Below are 26,447 nucleotides of genomic sequence, written 5' to 3'. Positions count from 1 at the left end.
CCATTGAAAATGGATGGAAGAATGAAGTGACAGGATGACTTGTTATTTGATGAGCTCTGGATTCAGAGGGAGCAAACAAGATCAACTTGATTGAAGCATGTTTTGACCTGTGAAGTTCAATATGAAGTCGACTTGAAGTCCTAAAGGAAGATGCCGATCTATTGAAGACGAGTTCGTGAACTCCTCTGCCATCTGTTGATTATATGTTTCTAACAAAGGCTGAGAACCTTTTTAGTGCAAGAGGGAGCTGATTGAATGTGTTCCATGAGCTTGCTGAAATACTTGCTGAGAATGTGGCATGATGGATTGAGTCCATGGATACTTGCTCGATGAAGAAGTTGCAAGACTCCACTGCTGATGTGTTGATTTGGCCCGTTAAACAAAGTAAGAGCATTGATAGGTTGCTGTTGTTTGCTTTTGTACAAAGCTTTGGCTAAAGCTAGATGAATAACTAGATGTTGGTACTGAAACATGCGCTGGAATCCACCATCGATCCTCTTCTGTTTTTGAGTAGGTTGAAGATTATGTAAGAAGTCTTGAATGGTTGAGGATCCCTTTGAGAGGGAGCATTGGTTTGATAGCATCATCGGGGTACTATAAGATCTATGTGTCAGGGAATTTGGTTCTAACGCTTGGAGTTATGGTGTACAAATTTCATCTCTCCCTATGAGGAGATTGATGGTGTACTGTTTTCATCTCTCCATGAGAGGAGATTGATGGTTTATTGTTTTCATCTCTCCTAAGAGGAGATTGATGTTGTATTCTCCTCGTGAGGAGATTGATGGTGTACTGTTTTTTCATCTCTCCATGAGAGGAGATTAATGGCGTATTGATGGTATTTTCATCTCTCTCATTATGAGACCCGTGGTATGGTCGAGGAGATTGATGGTGTGATCCCTTCCTTGGATGTTTTGTGAGACCTATGATTTGGTCAAGAAGGATGAGTCATCTCTGTGAGAGATTGGATTGTGTTATGGCCTCATGAACAATGTTGTTTGGTTTGGTGCTATCAACTTTCCTTATGTTAAGACTGATCTCACCCTTCGGTGTTCTGACCTTTGATATGGTCGAGGAGATTGATCTTGAGACAGGGGGAGAATGAAAAGTAGCTCCCTGGCTAAGAGGGAGTGTTGATAATTGTGGTAGTCATGGTTGGTATTTTCATCCTAAAAAGAAATTAGAAAAAATTGAACTTAATTGTGCTTCCAAGGTGACAAGTCGGCTGGCCCCCCTAGAGGCACCCATTCGACCCCCTATGATGAGTATATGTATTTGACAATTGCTCCTCATTTGGGCAATTCATAGAGCATTTTTTCTCTCTGTTTTTTGCGAGCTACAAAAGGAGAAGAAGGAAGAAACCTTAGGATGAAAAGGAGGCTTGTCTTCTACTATTGATTTGGTCAATTGTTGTGTTTATATTTTTGTTTATGGATATTTTGATGGACATTGGATTCTTAAGGAAAGTAGTTCTAGGATTTCTCTTTGTGGGTTTTGCCCCGATCTCAGGCCTAATTCTTTGGGACTCTTGTTCATTGTCTCACTACTCTTTCAATGTTTAAATAGTTGTAATTTTTCTTGTGTAGCTGCTTGATGATACCATGTGGAAATTATGTTGATATGATCATTTGAAGTAGTTATCTGTTAGAAAAATTGTTTCTAGTCTCCCATACTAGAAAAATAAACACTTGGAGGCTCTGGTTCTTGTTGTGGATTAGGCTTGCTTGATGTGATTTCGAAACTAGTAGTTGACTATCAATTCCCCCCTGCTAGATACAAGGTGAGAAGATGAAATTCTCTCCACTACAAGATGTTTCAATACTTGAGAATGAATTCTTCGATATGACCAATATATCCTCTTGGGTGTTGTAGACCATTGCCAAGATGCGGTCCATCCAAGGTGAATATTTGCTTTTGCAGGAGTCTTATGGTTGGAACGTCCATTTGAACAATGATCATGTTTACCACAATGCTTCAATGGTGAATATCAAAACACACACAAAAATATATAAGCATGTGTTACATATTATTAACTAGATATACATATAAATAAAATTTCATGTGGCCTTTGGATTATCCTTCCAAAGTCCCTTGGACTCCCAATGATGGTTCACGTTCCTCCACACCAAGCCTAATGCATTATGTGTCCAACACTTTTATCTTTTGTTGTGGATTTTCTGTTCTAGTAGCAAACTCATTTGTAAAGAAATGAGTTTGATACCCCATTTTCAGTTTTCTTCTGTCCTTCATTTCCCAAGCCAAGCATTTCCAAGTCTAAAATTCGTAAACTTGTCTTTCTAATAAAGTCATGATGCAATGTTTTGCCTTTGTTTACCATTGCTCCCAAGGGAACTTTAGTGACATTTTATCTGTTGGATATTAGTGTCATTGACATCCTTTAGAAAGTGAGTTTTGATTCTTTCCGAACTAGAAAGTGATTTCTCCACTTTGTTGACTGCAAAGTAGGGCGGCTATATTCCATCTAGAAAATAAGTGCTAAACACAATTCTATTGCAACAGGTTCATATGCTTATGAGTACTCAAAAGTCATGAATCAATATATTTTTATTGCACAATTGTGAAAACATTTCATGAATACTGTAACGAACAAGGTTCATATACGCAACGAAATTCTCTTCAGAATACTTCGAAGACAAGAATATCCATGTAGGACAAGTAATTGTATATTAAATAGTGTATAAAAGAATTGAAGTGGTGATTACAAATGAGGGTGAGGGCCTCAACTTTTATACCTTAGGTAGGTGCCCCTTCACAAATGGACATGCCCTTAGAACATGTCTTTTCAATATTAACTATTAGTTATTTAATCATTAATTATGGTTATTATTGTTTACATTATTTTTATTATTTTTCTATAAATTATGTTCATAACATTGCCTTCCTCTTCAAAAAAGATTTGTCCTCAAAGCTTACTGATGAAAGGGTTTGATCTCTTTTCCCGTTTCAATTATCTTCTCGTCTTTGAACTTTCATCTTCGTTGATACTAGACGATATGATGCTCTGAGTGATAAACAAAATTGTCGGATTGAGAATGGATCTGTCCATCGTAGATTAATCTCTTGTGGAATCTTCCGATTGGTGGAAATTTGTAATGAATCGTTATCATAGGAATGGATTCTACATACTTCAGTATTCCTTGGAACATAAATCTGTTGTTCCCATTCTGAATGGTTCAAATATGTAGACTGAATTAGTTGACTACTTTTGTGATTCTAATGTCATTAAGGAATTCTTCTAGTTGGACTTTCCCTTATCTTATGTGTAGCAACTTCTTGGTTTACTTCAAGTACTTTTGTAGTTGAGTTGGCCACTGAATCACCACTTGGAATTTCCAATGTTTGAACTGCAACATTTGAATATGTTTTAACTTCTATTGGTCTCTCATCTTCTTGACTTTTTATATTGACTGGATCGATATTTGTTCCTTTATCTTCACTTGGATTGTTACAACTGGAGACTTCAATACTTCTTCTTGAGTAAGTTGTTCTAACTTGTCATTTAGTGCCTTCTTGTCACTTTTAAGCTTCTTTATTTGCGTAAGAAGGTTTTGGTTATGTTTCCTTAGACGTAAAAGCTCTTCGCTTTTTGGATTGTTGACTTTATTCTTAGTATCCTCATCATCTTTTAAACTTTTGATTTGTTTTAATAATCTTTGATTAAGGTCTTTTAAGCACAACTTTTCTTCTTCTTTCTCTGATATATTTTCGTTGAATTTCTTCTCGAGACATTCTTTTTCGTCTTTTAATTTTTTCTTTGTAGTTTTGGACTTCTTGACTTTTTCAAGTAATTTTTGACTATGATCTCTTAGATGCCAAATTTCGTTGTTACTTTCTATTGATTCTTTATAAAACTGATCTTTGAGGTCTTTATATTTCTTTTCCGATGCTTCGTTCTTTTGTTGTAGTTCTGCAAGTTCTTCCTTTAGTGTTTTCATTTGCATCTGCTCATTATCTCGACGTTCTTCTATACTAAATAATCTTCCACACACTGGACAACTTAATTTGCAACTTTTTTGAATATATGTATACCCAATTTCATTTAGACAAAATGGACATTTAGTCCAAAATGTTGACTTGGTTATAGGACTCATCTTTCCTTATTTCATTTGCTGATTATAATCCATTCTTTTTGGTTCAAAAATTGAAACCTCCTATTTAAATAATATAACGCCTTGACCTTTTTTTTTCTTCTTATATTATTATTATGTATATAATAATAATTGTTTTTTAGGTTATATAGAACTTTATCTTTTATATATATAACTTTGAAAACCTATAAACTCTTAATGACTTGAACTTTTTAAAATACCCCTAAATATCTTTTTATGATATTCCTTTATTACCTATGCCTAACTAATTACCTTTTTGCATTATTTACTTCTTATAACTTTTTTCTCTAAGTGAGCTTGGAATTAGTTTATAATTTTTTTAAGTTGAACTTTAATACTTTTAATACCTCTATAGTTCCACTTAGAATTCTATCGTTCCACTTAGAATTGAATTCATGCACATGCAAATAATGTTTGACTTATCCACAATAAAAATGGCGGTTATAGTATTAATGAAATGGTGACATTGATTCTCCAATTGACGTGAGAGCTCGCCTTTCAAATTTGGACGACAACCTTCGAATATTAAATTAATCAAATGTTTCATTGTTCGTTGTAGTGCCTCTTTGGGTTTGATATTCAATGCGTAGGCAATGGTAATTAACCAACGACTATGCAAAAATCCTGTAGAGTCTATAAGTCATAGTGGTATGATTAAGCTGTGTATGGTAGACGACATGGAACATGGAGGCGTATGACAGGGTTGGTTTGGCAACAAAGTGATCCCAATGGCATAGTTGTAGACACCTGTATGGATGTTTGTGAAGTCCGTACAAATATATGGATTCGACTTTTGTCGTGGAACAATGGTGCAGACCAATGTTCCACCAGGTTTCCGAGACGAGGAGGTGAGGGAGCGGGGATACGCAGGAGCAGCCTATGCAAAAGCTCCCCACCAATTTTTAGGAAGCGTGGGGGGACGTCAGGGTCTTAAAAACTTATAGATATAAAATATAAATTGATGAATCATATAACTGAAACAAATTTAAAATGAAAAGCATGATCATTGATATCATTATCATATAAATTATAATCATACATCATACATGTAAGTTTGTAATTGTACAGTGTAACTACTAACTTACTAACAATGCACAATGAAAGTAAATTATAAAATTATAAATATTTATAGTTTTAAACTTTAAACTTTAAACCATATTGATGTTCCACTTCTTACTATGAACATTGAATACTGAATATTGAAATAAAATTATAAAAGTCAAGTCTGATACATCAAGAGTCAAAATTTTATAGAGTCAGAATAACATAAGAACATCAACATATCAAAAGATAAATGAGCATAACTTTTCTCAAGGTAATGCCCCACTAGTCTCCACATTCAATTACAGCATGAATAAATCAGGATCAACCATATCACCATCTGCATCTGAATCACTTGCATTCTCAAACATGCTAAGTGGCACACCAACCAACCCCGCATGTGTCTCATCAAGTCTCTCCTCCATATCTACCTGTGCATTATCCTCTGGATCAACATCCTGTCGTGTTGCTGGTCCCTTCAAATACTCAGGTGTCTTCCTATGCTCAAGACATAGGGCACTGTGCACAACAACTAACTTCGCAACTCTTTTAGAGGTAAGCTTGTTCCACTTGATAGAGTGGATGAAGCTATATGTGGACCAATTCCTCTCTGCTGCAGAGGAAATAGCAATCTGAGACAATAAACGCATAGCTAGATGTTTGAGCTCTGGAGCACCATTCCCATGTATCCTCCACCAACCAATCGGGTCATCTTGGGCTAGATCTATGCGATCTGCCCGAGCACCACGTGTGTTGAAGGGGCCACTAAGAGATGCAAACTGAACAAACTGTCTTCGAAATCTTGCCCCCTCCTCATTGTACATCTTTGCAATTGCATCTAGGAAGCCATTCTTTACCTCGGGATCATCAATAGGAGGCACCCTCCTAGGTCTTTCAACATACCATTTTGGGTTTAATGCATATGTTGCCATGTGCAAAGGTGTGTTCATGTGATCCCACCTACGCTGAATGATGGGTCGAATCTGGGATGTATAGAACTCTAATGAGGGCTCCCTCTGCTGAATGGCTACCTTCACACGACCCAACATGCTATCAAAGGTATCATAGATTTCTCCAAGACTAGGAGCATCTAAATGAGTGTAACGAATGACCTCCACAGTAGGGCCCAAGAATGACACCAAAAAAGGACAATCTGCCCACCAATCATTGTCCAACACCCGAAGCCTGACCTTCTTCCTCGTGTTTGTCTTTGATTCTGACCACCTTCCCCACTTTGAACTCACAACCAAGGATTGTAGAGGTGCTTGTACCTCTAGCATCCTCTCCAATAAGAGAAAATAGCTAGCATATCTAGAATCAATGGGCTTGAGGAATTCCTTCCTTGTGTGAGCCCTGTGCATGGTCAAGGAAGTGTGGTGGTTGCAAATAAACATCTACACATCTCTTGCAACTGTCACCAAGTCTGATATCCACTGAATCTTGCCAATGTCCTTTAGTGCATTAATGAGTGCATGCACACAACAAGGAGTCCAAAAAATATGTTGATACCTGCTTTGAATCAATTACCCAGCTGATCTACAAAATGTTGTTGCATCTGTCACAACCTACACCACACTATCAGGCCCAACATCCTCTATAACTTTTCGAAGAAGCTCAAATTGGAAAGATGCATCCTTGCGCTTTCTAGAACAGTCAACAACTTTAAGAAAGAATGGACCTTCTGAAGATGTCACTATGATGTTGATTAGTGAGCGTTTTCAGATGTAAGTCCATCCATCCATAACAATAGAGCAACCAAACATCAACCATGTTTGTCTCCTTCTCTCTTTTTGCACATTAATTTTGGACACTTGTCTATCTAAAATTATTTTTCTTAGCTTATGTTCTCTGGGTGGTACATATGAAGGCCCTATTCTTGCAATTGCTTGGACCATTTCCTTGTAATAAGGAGAACAAACAACATGGGACGACTTCTACAATGCAGGGCGTTTGACGGTGTAGAGTGGTCGAACAACGACCACACTGGTCATGGGAAACGGTTTGGCAACGAGGCTATGGCCGCAGTTGAGTTTTGGGGCAGATTTGGTAGCTCGAGGCTCCAAGTATGTTTTTTTTTTTTTTTTTTGAATTTTTTTTTTTAAGTTTTTTCCCTTTGATTTATTTTTTTTGTTTTTTTTAATGTATAAGTTGAATTTTTTTTCTTCATTTTTTCTTTTTTTATTATAATTTTTTTTTTTTCAATATATCAAGTCGATTTTTTTCACTTTTCTTTTATAATTTTTTTTTTCTATATTATTATTAATTTTTTTAAACTATTTTTTCGATTTTTTTTAATGGCCAAAGGCCTAAATGACGAAAGTAGTAGTATGGAGAAACTCCAAGAGCGAAATGCTTCAATTGCAACAAGGTTGACGAATTTTGGTAGCCACAGACTTGGATCGGAGAAAGCAACTCTGATACCAATGTAACGAACAAGGTTCGTATACACAATGAAAATCTCTGTAGAATACTTCGAAGACAAGAATATGCATTGTAGGACAAGTAACTGTATATTAAATAGTGTATAAAAGAATTGATGTGGCGATTACAAATGAGGGTGAGGGCCTGCTTTTGTACCCTAGGCAAGCGCCCCTTCACAAATGGACATGTCCTTAGAACATGTCTTTTCAATACTAACTATTAGTTAGCTAATCATTAATTATGGTTATTATTGTTTACATTATTTTTATTATTTTTCTATAAGTTATGTTCATAACAAATACAAACATGCAATATATCAGAGTGATAAAGGAGTAATTATGAACTGATTAGAATATGCCATGTCATGTAAAAGTGAGTTTTTAAGTTATGTTGAAAATTGAGTAGCTTGGGAGATACTCCCACAAGTCCTGGGTGCTTGACTTGTGAGGAGAAAACCCACAAAATGGAGGTTTGTGGGCAAAGTACCCAAAGTTGGGGTTTTGAATCTTGACCCAAAAAAGTAGGCTTAAAACCAAGAAAATGAATTTATTTTGATTTTTGAGTCATGCAGGCTCAGGTCGGCTAGCAAGGCCAAGGGACAGGACAGTTGGGGTTTCCACCCCTTAAACTAGTATATATATGTGGCAAATCACAAGTTTGGAAGGACACATCTTGTGGAGAACAAGAAGCCCTAGAAGACACTTGCAACCTAAGAAGACAAGGATGAGTTTGTGGTTGAAGAGACTTGAGAGAGTTCTGTCTATTCTAAGAGGTTGAGAGGAGGATCTGACCAACAACAAGGGTGATGAGGTCTTATACAGACTATTCTAGGCTGACCGAGGTTATGTTCATGGTGTAAAGTCTAGTTAAGAATCTGTTTTGTACAATTGAGAGGGCAAATGTATATTCTAAGTAAAGGTTGGTATGAGCCCTAGAAGAGGGTAGGATTGTGCCCTAGTCTGTGTTGCAGTCAAGTGGAGGCCTGATCATGGTTGGGGAGAGATAATAGACTAGGTCGAGCTTATTTCAAGTGAGTCGGAAGGCTATTTTGGTGATTTGTGTGCATGCTGCAAAGGGTCGTAGGTAGGGCCTGTTGTCGCACAAAGTGTCTAGGCACTGCGACAATGCTCAGAGTAAGGGTTGTCACTCTAATCCTTACTCATTCTGTGAGGTGCCACTCAGAGCGTGAATTGGGAGCGGGGTCATGAGGGGGGGGGGCACTTTCCCGCTACCTTGGGTTTACATAACATCTTTGAAGTCAGGTTGATGATGATAGCTGGACGGCACAGACACATTGATCAGGCGCTATCCCTTTTGCAAAAGAAAAAGGGGGTGTATTGCTATGGGTCGTTGACATGTAGTGGTCAACTAGGTCGAGCTTATTTCAAGTGAGTCGGAAGGCTATTTTGGTGATTTGTGTGCATGCTGCAAAGGGTTGAAGGTAGGGCCTGTTGTCGCACAAAGTGTCCAGGCACCGCGCAATGCTCAGAGTAAGGGTTGTTAGTCTAATCCTCACTCACTTTGTGAGTTGCCGCTCAGAGCGTGAATTGGGAGTGGGGTCAGGGGGGGGGGGGCGCTTTCCCGCTACCTTGGGTTTACATAACATCTTTGAAGTTAGGTTGCTGATGATAGCTGGACGGCACAGACACATCAATTAGGCGCTATCCCTTTTGCAAAAGAAAAAGGGGGTGTATTGGTATGGGTCGTTGACACGTAGTGGTCAAGCCTTAGGCAGGTCTGAAGTTGCAGGAGAGCTGACTGCAGAGACTCGAGAAGGAGGCCTTAGACCGTAGACCTGTAACAGGACGAGTTATGCAAACAATAAGAAGGTTGATTAAGCGTTGAAGAGTGAAGTCTGTTGGGCAAACAAGGAGCTAACAACAAGAGGAAAAATAGCCTGTAGCTTCAATGGAAGGATTGCTATAGCAAGAAGTGTGACAGTGATCAACATGAGTGATCTTTGTGTCAACGTTGAAAGCAAAGGACAACTAGATACAAAAGACAAAGAAGGATTGATAGGGCTGTTTGTGAAGGATTACATCAACAAGTTGAGGGTCTGAAGGATTATATCTCAAGCCCTAGTTGTATATAGTGTAAAGGACCATGATCCCTGGTACGGGAGCTCTAGTCTTTTCTTATTGATGGACTAATGAGAAACACGATTTGGGCCAATAAACTCTGTGTACTTATATTGATTTGTTTGCTGTCATATGTTGTTGTGCAATGTTGTCTTTTGGTTGAGCACTGCTAGTGTGTTTATGTGTTAGTCTAGTCATACACCAGAGTTAGGGTGCAAGGGAATTTCAACAAGTTAAGAGTGTCACAACTCTCACTTGCACTTAATGATAAAATTATAATCCACAAGGTTCAACACGATAGAGAATTACTAGGATGGTCACCATTTTCACCATAGCAATTTATCCTCTCACTTTGGTTGTCTCTTCTCCTACTCAAGGGGGGTATCCCTAGAAATTAGGATTTATAAAGCTATAACAATGAAGATTAAAAGTGATGTGAAGAGACAACTCTAACAAAACATTGTGTTTGTCTTTTGTAGTATAATGAAGTAAGGTGATGGAAGGATTAAGAATTAGTGCTAGTCCAAATGAGGGCAAATGGAGTCAAGGGGTCAGTCCAAGAGTGCAATTTGTAAATGCTTAAGAGTTGCACACACTTGCCACACTAAACTTGAATAGGTCGAAAATAAATGCAACAAAAATGTACTAGGAGGTCCCTTAAGGCATCACATCAAAACAATGCCATTATGGTATACAAAACCCAATGAAGTATTAGTTGAGCCCTTGGTCAAGAAGATGTTAGATGCAAGTGTAATGTCCCCAATTACTTCAATATGGAGACATCATTCCCGCTTGCCTAACTGTCTCCTTTAGGTTGGCAAGGAGGGGAAAATTGCTAAGGGGACAAAGAAGTTTTTCCCAACTTTATTTCACTATTATTATTATGATTAAATAAAAAGGGGCAAATTATTATTAAATAAAAATGGGGAAAAGGTCACTTGAAGAAAAATAAGTGACTTCATCAATAAAATAATAATGAGGAGGTTTCTAGAAGATTGGAGAAGATCTGACAAAATATTTTAAAAGGAGAAAGGAGGCCATTATCTCATCATTTTGATTTGTGATTACTTCTTGATGATTGATTGGGGCTCAAGCGAGTCTACCATGAGGGTTTCAGGCGAAGCTCTCTAAGTAGTTTCGGTGGACTTCAAGTGCTACCCTAGCTGGTTCTCTGCTGATTTAGATGGAATTTGAGTGCCACCCTAGTTGGCTTGCAGGGAATTATTTAGATTTCCATTTGTGCTTCAATTGCAAGTTATCTTGGGGACATTTCTTCAGTGGGTCGAGTTGTTAATCATTTGTCAGAGCTATTTCCCTTGAAGGTCGAGTTGCTTCAGGAGTTGCTATATTTATCAGAAGGCTGAATTCAATTGATAGAGGCTAGATATAATTGACAGGTCAAATTCATTTAGTAAGGGCCAAATTTATTCTCTAGGAGGACGAGTACATTTGGAGGCCATATTCTTCTATTTTCCGGAGGAGATTGAGTTACCATTTGGAGGCTGAATTGCTCAATCTTGGGAGGTCGTTTTTTGGGGTTTGCATACATCATTTGGAGGATGATTTATTCAACATTGGAGGTAGATTTTATTTGGTTTGTGAAAATTCCAAACCGGAATCCTTTTGCATCAACTGGAAATTATTCTCCTAATTGTTAATTTAATTTAACAATTTATTTACTCTACGCTACAACAAATACTGAATAAGTCACACTGCAATCTACACAAATAAAACTGTGGAAGAATAAATGCTAGCACACACATAAAATAACACAGTTATTTTTGGACAAAAGTCTTCGAAAAAACCCAACTTTGGAAAACCGGTGTAGTAGCTGAGGGTTTTATTATTATGCAGCAGTGAAATAATCTGAGTACAACTGGATGCCGAATTTGGCAATCCTACACAGAAATACTAGCAAAAATCTAGAGAGGAATTTTCCTCACCCCACAGGCAATCTCTCAACACAACTTGCCTTTAGAATTAAAGCCCTCTGAGCCTATGCGTTGCTTTGCGTAGCTGGCTGGTTGTCTAGCCTCAGATTGGACTCTGATGAAGTCGTTCTGCCTTTTGTTGACCAAAACTATGCTTCTCTGACACTCTGGGACTCCTTCCCGGCCTTTGGAATTGAAAACGTCAATCTCTCTTAGCAAATCGACTTTGCCTCTAGAGGCTACTGTGCCCCCCAGTGTCTTTGTGGCTCTTTTGCATCTCTACAAATGCACTCACTGGATATGGAATCCTTCCTCCGACTTCACTGTCTCTGCCCCTCTCTCACTGCTTCCATCTCTAGCTCTCTCTCCAGCAACTGACTGTTGCTACTCTGGAATTCGATCTGCTCATAAATCGAACCTCACAAGTGTCATCTCCAAGTGCCCATCGACTTCTTCTTATAATCCTCTGCTGGGACTCCAATGGACAAGATTAAATCTTAATCGATGGATAAGATCATCTTGAAGCCGATCCGCGTGAGTTTCTAGATCATTCTCACCTTGGCTTAACTAATTATGATTAATTAACCATATTCCCTAAGTTTAGACTTAGGAAATATTTAAAAACTGGTTTATAATCTAATTAAGACATTTCTAGGCGGAATTTCCAGAAACAATTCTTGGGTTTTGGAGATCTCATGTGTCATAGCCTCTCCACAAAATTTCAAGGCTAGCACACATCCGATGCTACAAAAACTAACACTCCCTCTTAGCGAGGAATGTGTTCTAGTGCCACTGCACCCTCTGTAGTAGTACCTTGTCTCTGCATCATCTCTTGTCAGAGTGCTGATGTCTGGCCATACTGCCCACCAACCACTTCGCAACTTTGATGTACACTCCATCTGTGCTACTGCTGACACTGTCATACTGCTGCCAACACTGCATTTGCACTGCAACTCCCTCTCATCTGTCGCTGCTGCAACTGCGACATCTGCAACTGAAAGGCATCCAATATACTAAATCAACTGTGATCAATATAATGCATCTGTCACTCGAGTCTCTGACTGCTACTAGTATCTGCACTGTCAGTAAATAATCTGCATCGCTGTTGACTCTGCACTGTGCCAACTGCATTGTTGCCAGCTCTGCACTGCGCTCCCCAACATTTGTTTGCTACTAGTCTCTGCAACTGTCACTCTGGCATTTGACTACATCAACTGTCACTGATCCGTCCTGCTACTGAATATTGTGGGTCCTCGTAGCTAGGTAATGATCCAAGAGGTGGACTCCTCAAGGATCTTGCCCATCTCTGTAGCTCTCTGGGGCTACAACACCAAATCTCCCCACCTCACTCCTGGAAGTATATCAGTAAACATGGTGAAGTCTTCCTTTAGCCTAGAGGAAAGCCTATCGATCTCTGCTGATGTTCCCTGTTGGTCTTGCTTCTCGTCCTTGTCCTTCTTCCTGAGAGGACACTGGGTACTATAGTGACCGAGCTCACCACACCTGAAGCACTTGACATTTGACAGGTCCTTCTTTTCTTCCTCTGCTCCGCCTGTCTGTGACTGGGACCCTTTAGTGGGAGGGCCATATTCTCCTCCTCCTTCACCACCTTCGATTCGCTGCTGCTGCCACTGATGGAGCTCTTCAATAGAGCTCGTCTCAACTCTTGCTGTAAATTGGCCCACATCTTGTCCCATCTTGGCAAGGTATCTCTGCCCAAGATACTTTGGACAAATACTTGCCACAACTTGGAGACACTGTTTAGTGCAAATCGTAATAGCTCTATGGGTTGATGCGCTGCCCCAACAGCTGCAAGCTGGCCCCAGATCTCCTGAATCTTGGTGAGGAAGGGGTCTATGTCTTCCCCTTTCTGCATCCTAACACATCTCAGCTTCTCCTCTAGGTACATCTTTCGCTGCTCGGAAGTACCCTGGTACAGCGTAGAGAGAGCATCCCACATCTATTTGGTAGTATCTTTACTAGCTATGCGTGAAACAACTTGATCCCGGACACCATCTAGGCTCAAACGTTTAGCCTGTTCCATCTCCTTTTTGTACTCCTTCAGCTGATCTGCGTCCTGGGAAACTGCTAACACTGCATCGATATAAATTTTTAGGCCAAACTCATTTAGAGGGAAGGGCATCATTTCTTTCCAGATGACATAGTTGGAAGCCCCATCCAACCTGTCCTGATCACGAAGTCCAACAGTGGCCATCTCAACAAAATGTCAAAAATCTCCTCTTTCCTTTTGCTCAGCTATTCACACTCCCTTTTAGACTGAGAAGATCTGCTCACAACGACTGCTAATCTGCAAGGAAAAAAGCGAATTTCTTGAGACTAGAAGTTCCTTGAGGAAATTTTTCCCTTAGTGTGTGCTCTTCTTCCTTCCACTCGACGCTGGTTCTGTTCTAGCAAATTGCTGCAAAAACCACTACGTCTAGCTAGAGATTTGCTCAATGAAAAATATGAACTGTTCCCTCTGCTCTGGAATCACTCGATTTGGTAAGATCAATTTTTCTGCCCCTCATAGAAAAATTGAACCTCCTCAAGCAACTTAGCCTCCTGGCAGAATGACTGCGCTGCCCTTGGGAATTTTGGCTTGTTGCTTGCAATGAGCAACGAGATTCCTTCTCTCTTCGCCGTTGAGCTATTCAACTAATCAACTGTGCTCTGATACCATGTGAAAATTCCAAACTGGAATCCTTTTGCAACAATTGTAAATTATTCTCCTAATTTTTAATTTAATTTAATAATTTATTTATTGTTTTCTACAACAAATACTGAATAAATCACATTGCAATCTACACAAATAAAATTGCGGAAGAATAAACACAGGAAGAAATGCTAGCACACACACATAAAAAAACAGTGATTTTTTGGACAAAAGTCCCAGTAAAAACCCAACTTGGGAAAACCGGTGCAACAACTAAGGGTTTTATTATTATGCAACTGTGAAATAATTTGAGTACTACTGAATCTGGCAATCCTACAGAGAGATACTGGCAAAAATCTGGAGAGGAATTTCCTCAGCTCACAGGCAATCTCCTGACACAACTTGCCTTCAGAATTTCGGCCCTCTGAGCCTCTGCGTCAACCTCTGTGCTGCTCTGCATAGTTGGATGGACGTCTAGCCTCGGACTGGACTCTGATGAAGTCGTTTTGCCTTCTGTTGACTAGAAAGACTCTTCTCCGACACTCCTTCCCGACCTCTAGAACTTTGCCTCTAGAGGGTACTGCGCTGCTCTAGCGTCAGCGTCTCTGTGGCTCTTTTGCCTCTCTGCAAATGCACTCACCGGATCTGGAATCCTTCCTCCGACTTCACTGTCTCTGCCCCTCTCTCACTGCTTCGATCTCTAGCTCTCTCTTCGGCAACTCACTGCTGCTACTCTGGAAATCGATCTTCTCAGAAATCAAACCTCACAAGTGTCATCTCCAAGTGCCCATCGACTTCTTCATATAATCCTCTGCTGGGATTCCAATGGCTTAATTTTGTAAGAACAGTTTGTAAGCGAGGGACTTCGAGAAACAAAGTGCAACGTAGGGATACTCGTCTCTCCCGGCTGTTTAATGTCTGAAAGGTACGACTTTGTGAAGGAAGGAAACCAAGCCATGAGTAAGAGTCTGTTACAAACTGTTCTTATTAAAATATCACATATGCTCAAGAGTAAGGGCCATATCAGAGATATTGCATGAAATATCGGAGGAGCCAACATATCAGAGGAGTTAACATATCAAAGGAGTATTGTAGAGTATTAGAAGAGTTAACATCGGAGGAGCCATGTCGGGAGTGTCGCATGTAATATATGCCCAAGAAGAACCGATAGAAAGAATTCATCAGAAGGAGCAAAGAGAAACACACAGCGAGGAAAGAGCCAATAGGAGCAACAACTATCGGAAGAGCGGGGTAGGAAAGTAGGACTCAAGTCTCGCACTCAATCCTAACCGTCGATCTCATAGTCAACCCTTAGATCATGGTCAACTGCGGGGGTTAAGGCCGGTTTTTAATCCATGTGCCAGTCGAAGTCCCGCAAACCGTCGTTTGTGATAAAGTTGTGGACCCGGTTGAGTTATCAAAAGAAGCTTATTGGAATACCGCATTGCAAGTTATGAAAGGCTTGTCACATTGAATCCCCAACTGCGATATAAGGTGCAGACCCGATCGCTCCATTATAAACCGCCCTATTGTAATATCGCATCCGCGTGTATCGGAACCTTCACATCGCAAGTCTTAAAGGAATGTCACACTAAAACTGCGATTGCGATAATACATGTGGACCCGAACAGGTTATAGTAACAACCCTAAGGTAATATCGCATTCGTTGAATCGCAAAGTTCAAAAAGGATGACATGTTAAATTGGCCGATTGCGATATGTATGCGGACCCGCTGCACCATTATAATACCTCCTAAAGAAATATCACATTCGTCACATGTCGCAAGTCTTGAAGAAATGTAACGATGGTTAACCGCCGATTGCGATAAGGTTGTGGACCCGACGGGTTTATTAACAACTGCTTAAGATCGCATCGCATCCGCTCCGTCGGCAGTAGTGAAATCACTGTGTTATGTGCAAACCTTTGAAAAACTGCGATTGCGATTAAGGTGATGATGTGGCTGGTGGGACCACCCATTATATGGTTTTAACTATGTTGATATGTGAAGATCGATGATGTTGATATCGGAGGATAGAGTATGTTATGGGCACGACTTGTAAAAGACCTCTGGAAGTTGCGATTGCGATTAAAGGAATGACGTGGCACGTGGGATCTCCAATATGGGTATAACCTCTCTTGTGATGCGATTTCCATGAACAATCAAGTCTGTGGATGAAAGGGCCTCTCTGATATAATTCTAATATGCGATATCATAAGTCAGCCTCTCTCCCAAATGAACGTGTCTTTTGAGTATTGGTGAACTCGAAGAGACAAAGGAAGTCGAAGATCAAGCGAGCGAAGAAGGTCGAGTGAGCATAGAGGAAGCGGAAGATCAAGCGATCGAAGAAGGAAGCCAAAAGGTTGAGCGAGCGAAAAAGGAAGCAAAAGGTCAGGGTGTATCAGGGATCTATAACAAAGAACAAGGAAAGGTTCACAATTAGAGAACTGGAAGAAATAGAGTATGCCATAGGTCCAACAGAATAAAAAAAGAAAAAGGCTGAAGGTCCAGCAGGACAGAAGGAGGCTGAAGGTCCAGCAGGACAGAAGAAAGCCAAAGGTCCAGCAGGACAGAAGGAAGCCGAACGGCCAGCAGAAGACGAAGATCTGTTTGACCTCGGACCAGTCAAGTAAGATTTCATCAGTCATCAGTTGAAGGGAGCAGTAGACAACACCAACGTTGAAGTATTTGTAAGTATGTTCTTTGGAAGTAAGATACCGCGACAATCACTTCTAAAGCAGTTATTGCGACAATAAAAACAGAGGCTTGAAAACAGAGAATTGTTTTTATGCATACATTGAGGCTTAGCCCAGATATCTTGTTGGAAAGCTTCAACAAATCTTGGAAACATTATTGAAGATCATGATGCCTATTTGAAATCATCATGAGGTAACATTGCAGACTCTGTGTGGACAGTATGAAGAGTTGTGAAGACTCCTTCATATGAAGACAGGTTGTCATTGATGATGTAGCATGGAGACTACAGTGAAGCTGTAGATTGATAGAATTCAGTGAAGAAGATTTTGGGAGCAGAGAATGACCACCAAACATACCTTGACAAGATAGGGTTGGAACCCTTGGGGTTGGTGCCTCAGAATTGGAAGGATTGGTGTCCTTGGAGTTGGTGCTCCTAAATCCAAGGTTGGTGCCTTGACAAGACAGGGTTGGTGCCCTAGAGGTTGGAGCCTCACAAAAGACCAAGTTGGTGCTTGGCAATAGATTGAAGCCTTATATATATTGTATCTAATTTATTGTAAAGATTATATGAATAAAAGCATTTATTCCTATTGTTCATTTTTGTGTTCTAGATATACAAGATTTAACTGGTAAAAATAATAGTTGAAAAGAAATATTGATTCACCCCCCCAGTATTTCCAACATTAATGGGATCTCTTTTGCAAAAAGAGGTTTTGTCCATTGATGAATATTTGGAAGATTTCAAAAGCTCATGGGCAAAAACAGGATGTACCATCATGTCAGATGGATGGACTGATCAAAGGAACTGTACCATCTTCAACTTTCTAATATTTTTCACACAGGGAACCATGCTTCTAAGATCAGTTGATGCATCTGATAGGGTGAAAGATGCACACTTGTTGTTTCAGCTTTTGGATGAGGTTGTTGAAGAGGTGGGGGTGCCTAATGTTGTTCAAATCATCATAGGTAATGCCTCTAACTATGTTCTTGCTGGTAAAATGTTAGAGGAAAAACACAAAACCATCTTTTGGACCCCATGTGATGCACATTGCATAGACCTCATGCTTGAGGATATTGGTAAAATAGATTGGATCAAGAACACTGTAGAACATGCCAAAAAAATAACAAAATATATCTAAAATCACTCATGGATTTTGAATTTGATGAGGAAACGCACAGGGGGCAAGGATATTGTTAGGCATCGCTAAATTTGCAACTCATTTTTTGACATTGCAATCTATTATGCTTTTGTAACAAACTAAATTTATATAAAAATAAACATAAATAATGTAAAAGACAACAAATACGATTAATGATTAATTAGTTAGCAATTAATGAAAAGGTATGTCCCTAAGGACATAACTGTTAGTGAAAGGTACTTACCTGGCTATATATACAGGACCGCCATTCTCATTTGTATCATCCTACATCAATTCTTTAATACAATAAACATTTACAATTACTATCCTATGATGGATGTTTTTGTCTACGACTTTTGGTCGTTACATTGGTAACGGAGTAGTTTGATCCTCTAGCCACTCGACCACTGCATAGAGTCATGCTGTCCAATATATGCCCTTGGCCATCCGGGTTTCATCAACATTGTTTTCGTCGAGATTGAGGCGTTTCACTACACTTTTGAGAGTTTCTCTGTTGCTAATTCATCATAGGCCTTTGGCTATTAAACAAAAAAAAATAAAGAAAAAAAGAAGATGGTCAAAGAAAAAATACATATAAAGATTTAAAAAAAAATTAATGAAAAAAATCATACAAAAATATACTATTAAAAAAACAGATATATATAGTCTGGTGTAAAATTTGAAAGAGAACATTCATATATATAAAAAGGTTCTACATTATTGATAAAAAGTGCGTAATAAAGTTAAAAGAGAATCTTTCCAAATATCTTTAAAACTATACGTAAGAGAAGGAAGAGTAGATAATATTATCTTGAATCTTCATTAAGTGGTTTACAAGCTCGTGGTATTAGCAACCCATGGTATTTTCAAGGTAAAAGAAGAACAAAAGGAATACAAAATCTCTTTTTGTGAATGGTAAGTTTTACTTTTACGTGGAGAAAATTAACCGAGTCAAAGGAACATAAGTGGACATATATTTTATATTATACCCCAAAGAGATGAATAACCGCGTTTCACTAGGATTGTAACTTTTCAAAAAGAAAAAGAAAAGATTATAAATAAAAGATATATAAAGAAAAGTTTTATATTATAAAGGGGTATTTTAAAGAAATGTTGAAGTAAAAAAAAAGGAGAGAATATAAAGTTTTAAAAATAAAATAATATATTAAAAATTGAGGTGGTTATGTGAAAACATTTCTTTTTATATAAGTATAAAGAGAAACATTCAAATATATATCAGTGAATATAAGAAAATGGTAGTATTAAATTTTATTCCTTAGTGGATTAAAGGGAAGATATATATTCTTATAAAACATAAAAGGGTGAATTTGGAGAATATTCCAATTGATAGCTAAGTGTTTACAATCCATCAAATTAAAAGAAATTTTATATATTTAGATTACATAATATCTTAAGTCATCTCGACAAAACAAATGGGATCAATCATTGAAAAAAAAATGATGGAGCTCAATTCTAAAATGACGAAGGAAGAAAGGTTTTCCTATAATGGTCTTTCAGTTACAGATCATAGAGTAATTACATTAAAAGGAAGTATCCAAGGAAGAGAAGTTAATATCACTATTAGCCCAAGCAACGATAAAAATTATATCAACATCAACTTGGAAAATCAGCTATTAATTCTAGATTTAAGCATTGGTGTAAAGAAAAATATTTTTGACCAAAAAGAGTATAAAATTAGTGATCTACAAGTGACAATAGGTCATTATGAGTACATATCTCGGTTTCATGTTGTAAGGATGGATAAAAAGACAGACATCATACTCGGTCAACCCTGGTTTAAGGATTTGGGTACATTCATGTTAAACATAGAGAAACAAGTTTTGATGTTTCCTTATAAAGGGAAGATGGTCACGTTTCAAGACATAACAAGTAAATCAAAATCAATAAAATCTTCATTAGAAGACCTTAAGGATATTTCAGACTTGATGTTTCAAGATAACGAAAAAACTATATCAAAGAAGCAAAAAGAGCTTGAAGAAGTCATCTACAGCAAAGACAAAGAAATTTCGCGCCTCAGAGATCACCAAGAAAAACTACTTGAACAAGTCAAGAAAGCTAAAGCATCAAAGAAGGAACTCAAGGAGCGTTTATTAGAACAAGAAGAAGAAAATTTATGTTTAAAGACGAACAATTCAAGTGTTTAAAAGACGAGAAGCGTGAAGGCAAAAATAAAGTTGACTCAGAGAATGAGGAATGCTTACGTCTCAAAAATCATAATCAAAATCTTCTCAAACAGATTAAAAAACTTAAGGACGAAAAGAAATCATTGACGAATAGGTTCAAAAAATTTGTCGCAAAGGAAGCATCAAAATCTCTAGATGTAGCAGTCCAAACTGAAGAAACAAACATCAATACCACTAATCTCGTAGTTCAGGCAAATCCAAACCCTATTGAAGTAAAAACGTACTCAGAGGTTGTCGTTCAAATAGAGGACACCCCAAATAAGGATTCAGTAGTTAAGTCAACAACAACAATGCCTGATGGAAATCAGAAAACTGCCATAAAAACGTTTAAGGAAGTTCAAACAAGAAAAATTCCTTATCTACATCCGAATCACAAGAGTAGACACTTTAATAAATCTACAAATCTATATCACGTAGAATATAAACAAACTTATGTTCCGAGAATACTGAAATAAGCTCAATCCAGTCATACGATAACTATTCACCACACATCTCCAAGGGTCAGAAGATTTCCCAGAAGATTAATCTAGGATGGTTTGATCTGTTTTTAGTACGATAATTCTATGTATCGCTCAGAACATCATATCGTATTGTAGGAACAAAGATGAAAGTTCAAAAATGAGAATATTCCGAACAATAGAAGAGATCCGATCCGTCATCACTCAGCTTTGAGGGCAAAGCTTTTTGAAGGAGAAGGCAATGTTATGAACATAAATTATGTAAAAATAGATAAAAATAGATAATAAATAATAATCATAATAATATAAATATAATAATAAATAATAAGTAAATTAACTAATGGTTAGTTAGTTAATAATGAAAAGGCATGTCTTAGAGACATGCCTGTTCATGAAAGGGTACTTACCTGGCTATATATAAAAATAAATAAAAATAGATAAAAATAGATAAAAATAGATAATAAATAATAATCATAATAATATAAATATAATAATAAATAATAAGTAAATTAACTAATGGTTAGTTAGTTAATAATGAAAAGGCATGTCTTAGAGACATGCCTGTTCGTGAAAGGGTACTTACCTGGCTATATATACAGGACCCTCATTCTCATTTGTAATCATCCTACATCAATTCTTTATATAATATACAATTTACACTTACTGTCTTACAATGGATGTATTTGTCTACGAAGTATTTTAATATTTCCGCTATGTATACGACTTTTGGTCGTTACAACATAGAAACTTGCAAAGGGTTGTTTCTAGTGATGAATGGAATGAATGTCAATGGGCTCACAAACAGGGTGGTAAAGATGTGAGAAAGAAAGTTAATGAAGAAATATTTTGGAAAAAGGTACAGAGATTGTGAATGTTGTTGAGCCATTGGTTGAGGTGTTGCGGTTGGTGGATGGGGAAAGATTGGCTATGGGCTTCATTTATGAGGCTATGGATGAAACAAAGGAGCAAATAAAGGCAACATACAAGGATAGAGTGGCTAAGTATGGGCCCATTTGGGAAATCATTGATCAAAGATGGAACAATCAACTCCATCGCCCTATACATGCAACTGGGTTTTTTCTGAACCCAAGGTATCATTATAAAGCTCTGGAGGCAGAAGCTTTGACTGGGGAGGTTAGAGATTGATTGAATGAGTGCCTTGAGTGCATGGTGATCCGGATTTAAACAGGAATGCAACAAATTACAGACATAACCATAAATATAGAGATGCAGTAGAAATAATACTTCATTTCATTAATGTAAAATACTGAAATATGCTTACAAACATAATTGGAAATAAACTAGCTCGGGCGATGGTAGCTTATCTCTGAGAAGAGATGTGGCGGCTACATGCCTCTGAACTACATTACAAGAAGGCTCAAGGGCCTTTTTATTATTGAACAATAAGAGCAAACCCTAAACAACAAAAACCCTAACCTGAGGAGATGTAACACCAAGAGTTTATGGGCCTCGTTGGGGTTAGTTGGACAACCAACTTCTCGGGGTCTTGACTTTGTCATATTAACTCCCTTCAACGCGCATGATACCCCGTTGGAAAGATCTCTCCAAGGACTACGACGAAAAAGACGATTTTATCAGAAAACCGCTAGTGGTATATTTCCAAAAAAACGTTATTTAGGGCCTCAAAACGGCTTCAGAAGTTTAGGACCCGAAAAACTACTAAAAATAGTAAACTGTGCCACAATTAAGAAAACTGAAAGAAACAATGGTGGGGGTCCAAGTGGAATTGGTGGGTAGCCACCAATATCCACTTGGATCACATGGTCCCTAAGGATAATGACCAGCTGGAGATACACCCACTCGTTTCAGCAGAGCCATAGGTACCTTTGGCAAGAACCTAGCAAGGATTTCAAGTGAAGCAGATGAGCCAGGTAAACACACAATTTCAATTTTCAAATTCTTATTTTGTTAAATTGTTTATAATTTGAAAGTTGGATATAATTTGTTGAGCTAACTAATTACACAACTATTTTTTTTGCAGCACAATGGTGGGAGGCATTTGGTAGCCATTGTCCTCAATTGCAGAAGTTTGCAATCTGTATTTTGAGTCAAACTTGCAATGCTTTTGGGTGTGAGCGCAATTGGTCTGCCTTTGAGAGGATTCACACGAAGAAGAGAAACCGTTTGGAACAAAAACAGTTAAATGATTTAGTCGATGTCCAATACAACCTATGGCTAAGACGCAACCAATTGCTGAACAAAAGACCTGATACAGATCCCATTGTGTTGGAAGATATTGATCCAACATCAGATTGGGTAGTGGAGAGTCATCCAACAAAGTATGATTCTGATGAGGATATTGGTCTTGATTTGGATTTACACATAGAGGCATTAGTTGAACATAATCTTCAGCTAAATGCAGATCCACTAGTACCAGGCCCAACCCCAAGCCCTCTAGTTGCAGGCACTCCTCTACTCAGCCACGATGCAAGCACATAGCTCGTCTATCTCAGCGTGCAGCTGCTCTGCCTGCTAGTGCTACTACTTCTATAGTTGCAGTTAGAGATTGTGATGACGAGGAGGAGCCATGGGTTCCCTCGTTTGACTCCGATTCAGAGTCTGAGCTAGATGATGTTGGCTTATGTAGCAGTAGCCAGTAGTGACTAGTGACTAGTGATGTTTTGTTGTAGAGGCCATTTAGAGCTTCCTTGGTTATGTGTTTTTGTTCTGATCTCTATATATTACATGTATTCGACAGTACACTGGGTGCCATTTTGATATAATGGATATATTCATGAGCTTACTTTGATCATATGTTGTTTTCTCTTTATATTTTAATGCTTTGTGTTTGGAAACATGAATGAAAATCTTTAAAATTATGTTTTTTATTAAAAAATAAGTACTTAATGTATTTTTTACAAGGACCGAGTCATTGGAATCAACTAGGCCGAGTCGATACCGAGTTGGAGTCGACCCTCGACCGGTTCGGTGTCTGAGTCAAAGTTTTAAAACATTGGTTGTGCCTAGCCATAGGAGGGAGAAGACATCGGTTTTTGAAGGACTAAAAGAGGCCGTCACTTGAAAGGAACCAAGCTGCAGCCAAGGACTAGCTACCTGCGGGTTGATAGGAGGGCTAAGGCATTGTTTGGAGGCCTGGTTACAGGATGCAGGGTTGCATGCAGACCGCAGGAGCTGGAAGATGATATCCTCCTGTCACTGCCGAAGGCTGAGAAGACCAAACTGTATGATTCTGGTGGGGGTGGTGGAGTATGTAAGAACGGGGGGATCCCAGTCTCTTATGATCCAAGATTGATGGAGAGACTCCTCATAGATGCTTGGCTGCTTGGCGGAAGCTGAGGTGGATTCTGGCAGTTGGGTGGAGCTCAGCTCTGCCCCCCTCTAGAACTTGTCTGCCTAATGGTCTGGTGATGCATGATATGTGGCCTTGAATGACAACTCCTCACGGGAGGATGAATATGTATATTTAATTCAAAATACATATATGTGATTTTTACTGTTCTTCCTTCGAAGTAAATTTTCTCCTCCTGTCCCATATATTTTTTTTGAAATGTGGCCATTTTGTTGAGAACTTAGAAGGGAGGAATCACTTAGCTTTTAATGCTTCTTGTTTGTGGGAAAGGCAAAAATGTGACACTGTGACAGTATGCATAGATGTCCTTTATCATTCACTTTGAACCATCAATTTCTATCTAGTAAATTTCTCACTTAATCTAAAGTAACATAGTTTGCATGTAAGTGATTGTAACATATCTAAGTATATATTATTAAATGTATATTTATTACTTGTAGCTAGGACACACACACATATTCCCAAGGAAAATTTTGTGGGGAAACTCCTGGACAATTCTCTGCATTTTGTGGATGGTACTTGTAGTAAACCTGTTGGCACTGATTACGGTGCCGACCTAATAAGACATTGAGTGAGGCACTTGACACAAGCAGCCAACTCCATTTTTCTGTTTGTTACTCTGTTTTTTCTCACCTAGAAAGTATAAATACAAGCAATCTTCCAATTAACATAAATTTCCATCCGTAATAACCTGTTAGCTAGAAACTATGGTCTGGGTACTTTAATTGGAAGGTGGGCTGCTTACTTTTCTGATGTCTACCATGTATCCTGGAAGCACACAACCTGGATCTAGGCAACCTAGGGTATGTGTTGGTGCAATTTCCATCTATAAATACCAACCAGCAACAGGATGAAAACAAAAGGTGAAAGATAGTGAACCAATAAGCAGTGAAGCAAATCAGTTCCTCAAATCATGAAGCTTGATTGGGCATATATTAACATTTCGTTCAGTTGATAAGGCTATTTCTTGCTCATTTCCTAAAGCATATAAGTTTCTTTCGTTTCATAGTCTCTCTTTGGATTTTCTTATTGTATCTTTTGATTCAAGATTTTGGATTCCCAATTTGTGAGGGTCTTCCTTGATTCCATTGATTGTTATCTCGTTAGTGTTTTTAAATGTGTATTGGGTTTTATGTGACGAATTCTCCTATTTTATTCTATACAAGCTTTTTATCCCTGCATCTTTATTTGAAACTATAGACTTAAAACATCAGGATGGGCCCTGAACCATGTTCTATAAAAGATTTTATTACTACACATCGAGAGTCTGTAGCCATGTTTTCTGTAGCATTCAACTAATACCTTCATATCACCCTCTGAGACAGGGCACATTGGGTACAATCGAATCATTCTATAACCTGTTATAGTAGAATCATGTTGTAATTTGGAAGGATGTTTCTATTATTTGTATTTACCATTGACTTTTGAGAGGTTGATCTTCCTTGGAATAAACCGTATATAATTGAGTAAATATTGAATTCTCCCTATTTTGTGTAATTTGGAAGGATGTTTCTATTATTTGTATTTACCATTGAATTTTGACAGGTTTATCTTCCTTGGAATAAACTCTATATAATTGTGTAAATATTGAATTCTCCCTATTTTGTCAAGGAATAAAAAAACTAAACTTGATGCAGACTAGTTTGAAGTTTATATGGAGATTTTGATAATGCTGCTGGACTATGGCTGTCTATAGGGTGAAAAACGTGGACGTTCTAATGGAGTAGAATTAATCAGTGAAGCAATAACAGTTAAAACTGCACGGAAGGGGGATAATGCTGGACCAGAATTACCAGGACTTGGAGGGGAAAGATCTGCGAATTATACTGTTAAATCAGGATGCACTCTGACAGAAATGAATACTGTGGGTGTATCTTCTACCACTGTTGCAGCTGCTAGGAGCCCTTGGAATTGGTCTGACAATGATCCAACCATTAGGTTTGACCTTGATCTTGCAGATTATGGTGATTTTAGTGACTTCTTTGATGATGAGTCATTGGCCTTGGGTGAGGTAATATATTCTCACACATTTTTAATTTTGATGGGAGAAATGATTATTATTGCTCTTTAATATGGAAATGGTACTTCACATGCATTTGATATTTAGAGAATAGTATAGTATGTTATTGATGCGTCCAGAAAGGTTAAGTAACTCTGTTTGGATATGTTGTTTTTTCTTTAATTCTTCACATATCTGCTGTCATCAGATATTATGATATATGAACTTTTATCTGTAAGTTTTGATGTTTCATTTATCAGAATCTGCTAAATAGTAAAATGTGTGCATATGTCCATTTTGTTGAAAATATACTAGAAGTATCTAAGACAATTTTGATATCCTTGAACATTTGAATGTCCATTGCTACATG

General features: G+C 38.2%; 1 protein-coding gene across 14 annotated transcripts in view; it reads left to right on the top strand.

Annotated features, from left to right (window-relative positions):
- Window positions 1–26,447, top strand: part of GCT (RNA polymerase II transcription mediator) — a 300,003-nt gene that overhangs the window by 187,883 nt on the left and 85,673 nt on the right. For all 14 annotated transcript variants that reach the window (XM_089439924.1, XM_089439921.1, XM_089439917.1 and 11 more), the window contains one exon: window positions 25,775–26,089. In XM_089439924.1, coding sequence (XP_089296050.1) covers window positions 25,775–26,089 — 315 coding nt within the window. The remainder of the gene's footprint in view (window positions 1–25,774; window positions 26,090–26,447) is intronic.

This window comes from Pinus tabuliformis, chromosome 9 (assembly GCF_031772625.1).
Source record: "Pinus tabuliformis cultivar Carrire ecotype Pingquan chromosome 9, CPIR1, whole genome shotgun sequence".
Lineage (NCBI taxonomy): Eukaryota > Viridiplantae > Streptophyta > Pinopsida > Pinales > Pinaceae > Pinus > Pinus tabuliformis.
This window is presented reverse-complemented; position numbering and strand designations above follow the sequence as displayed.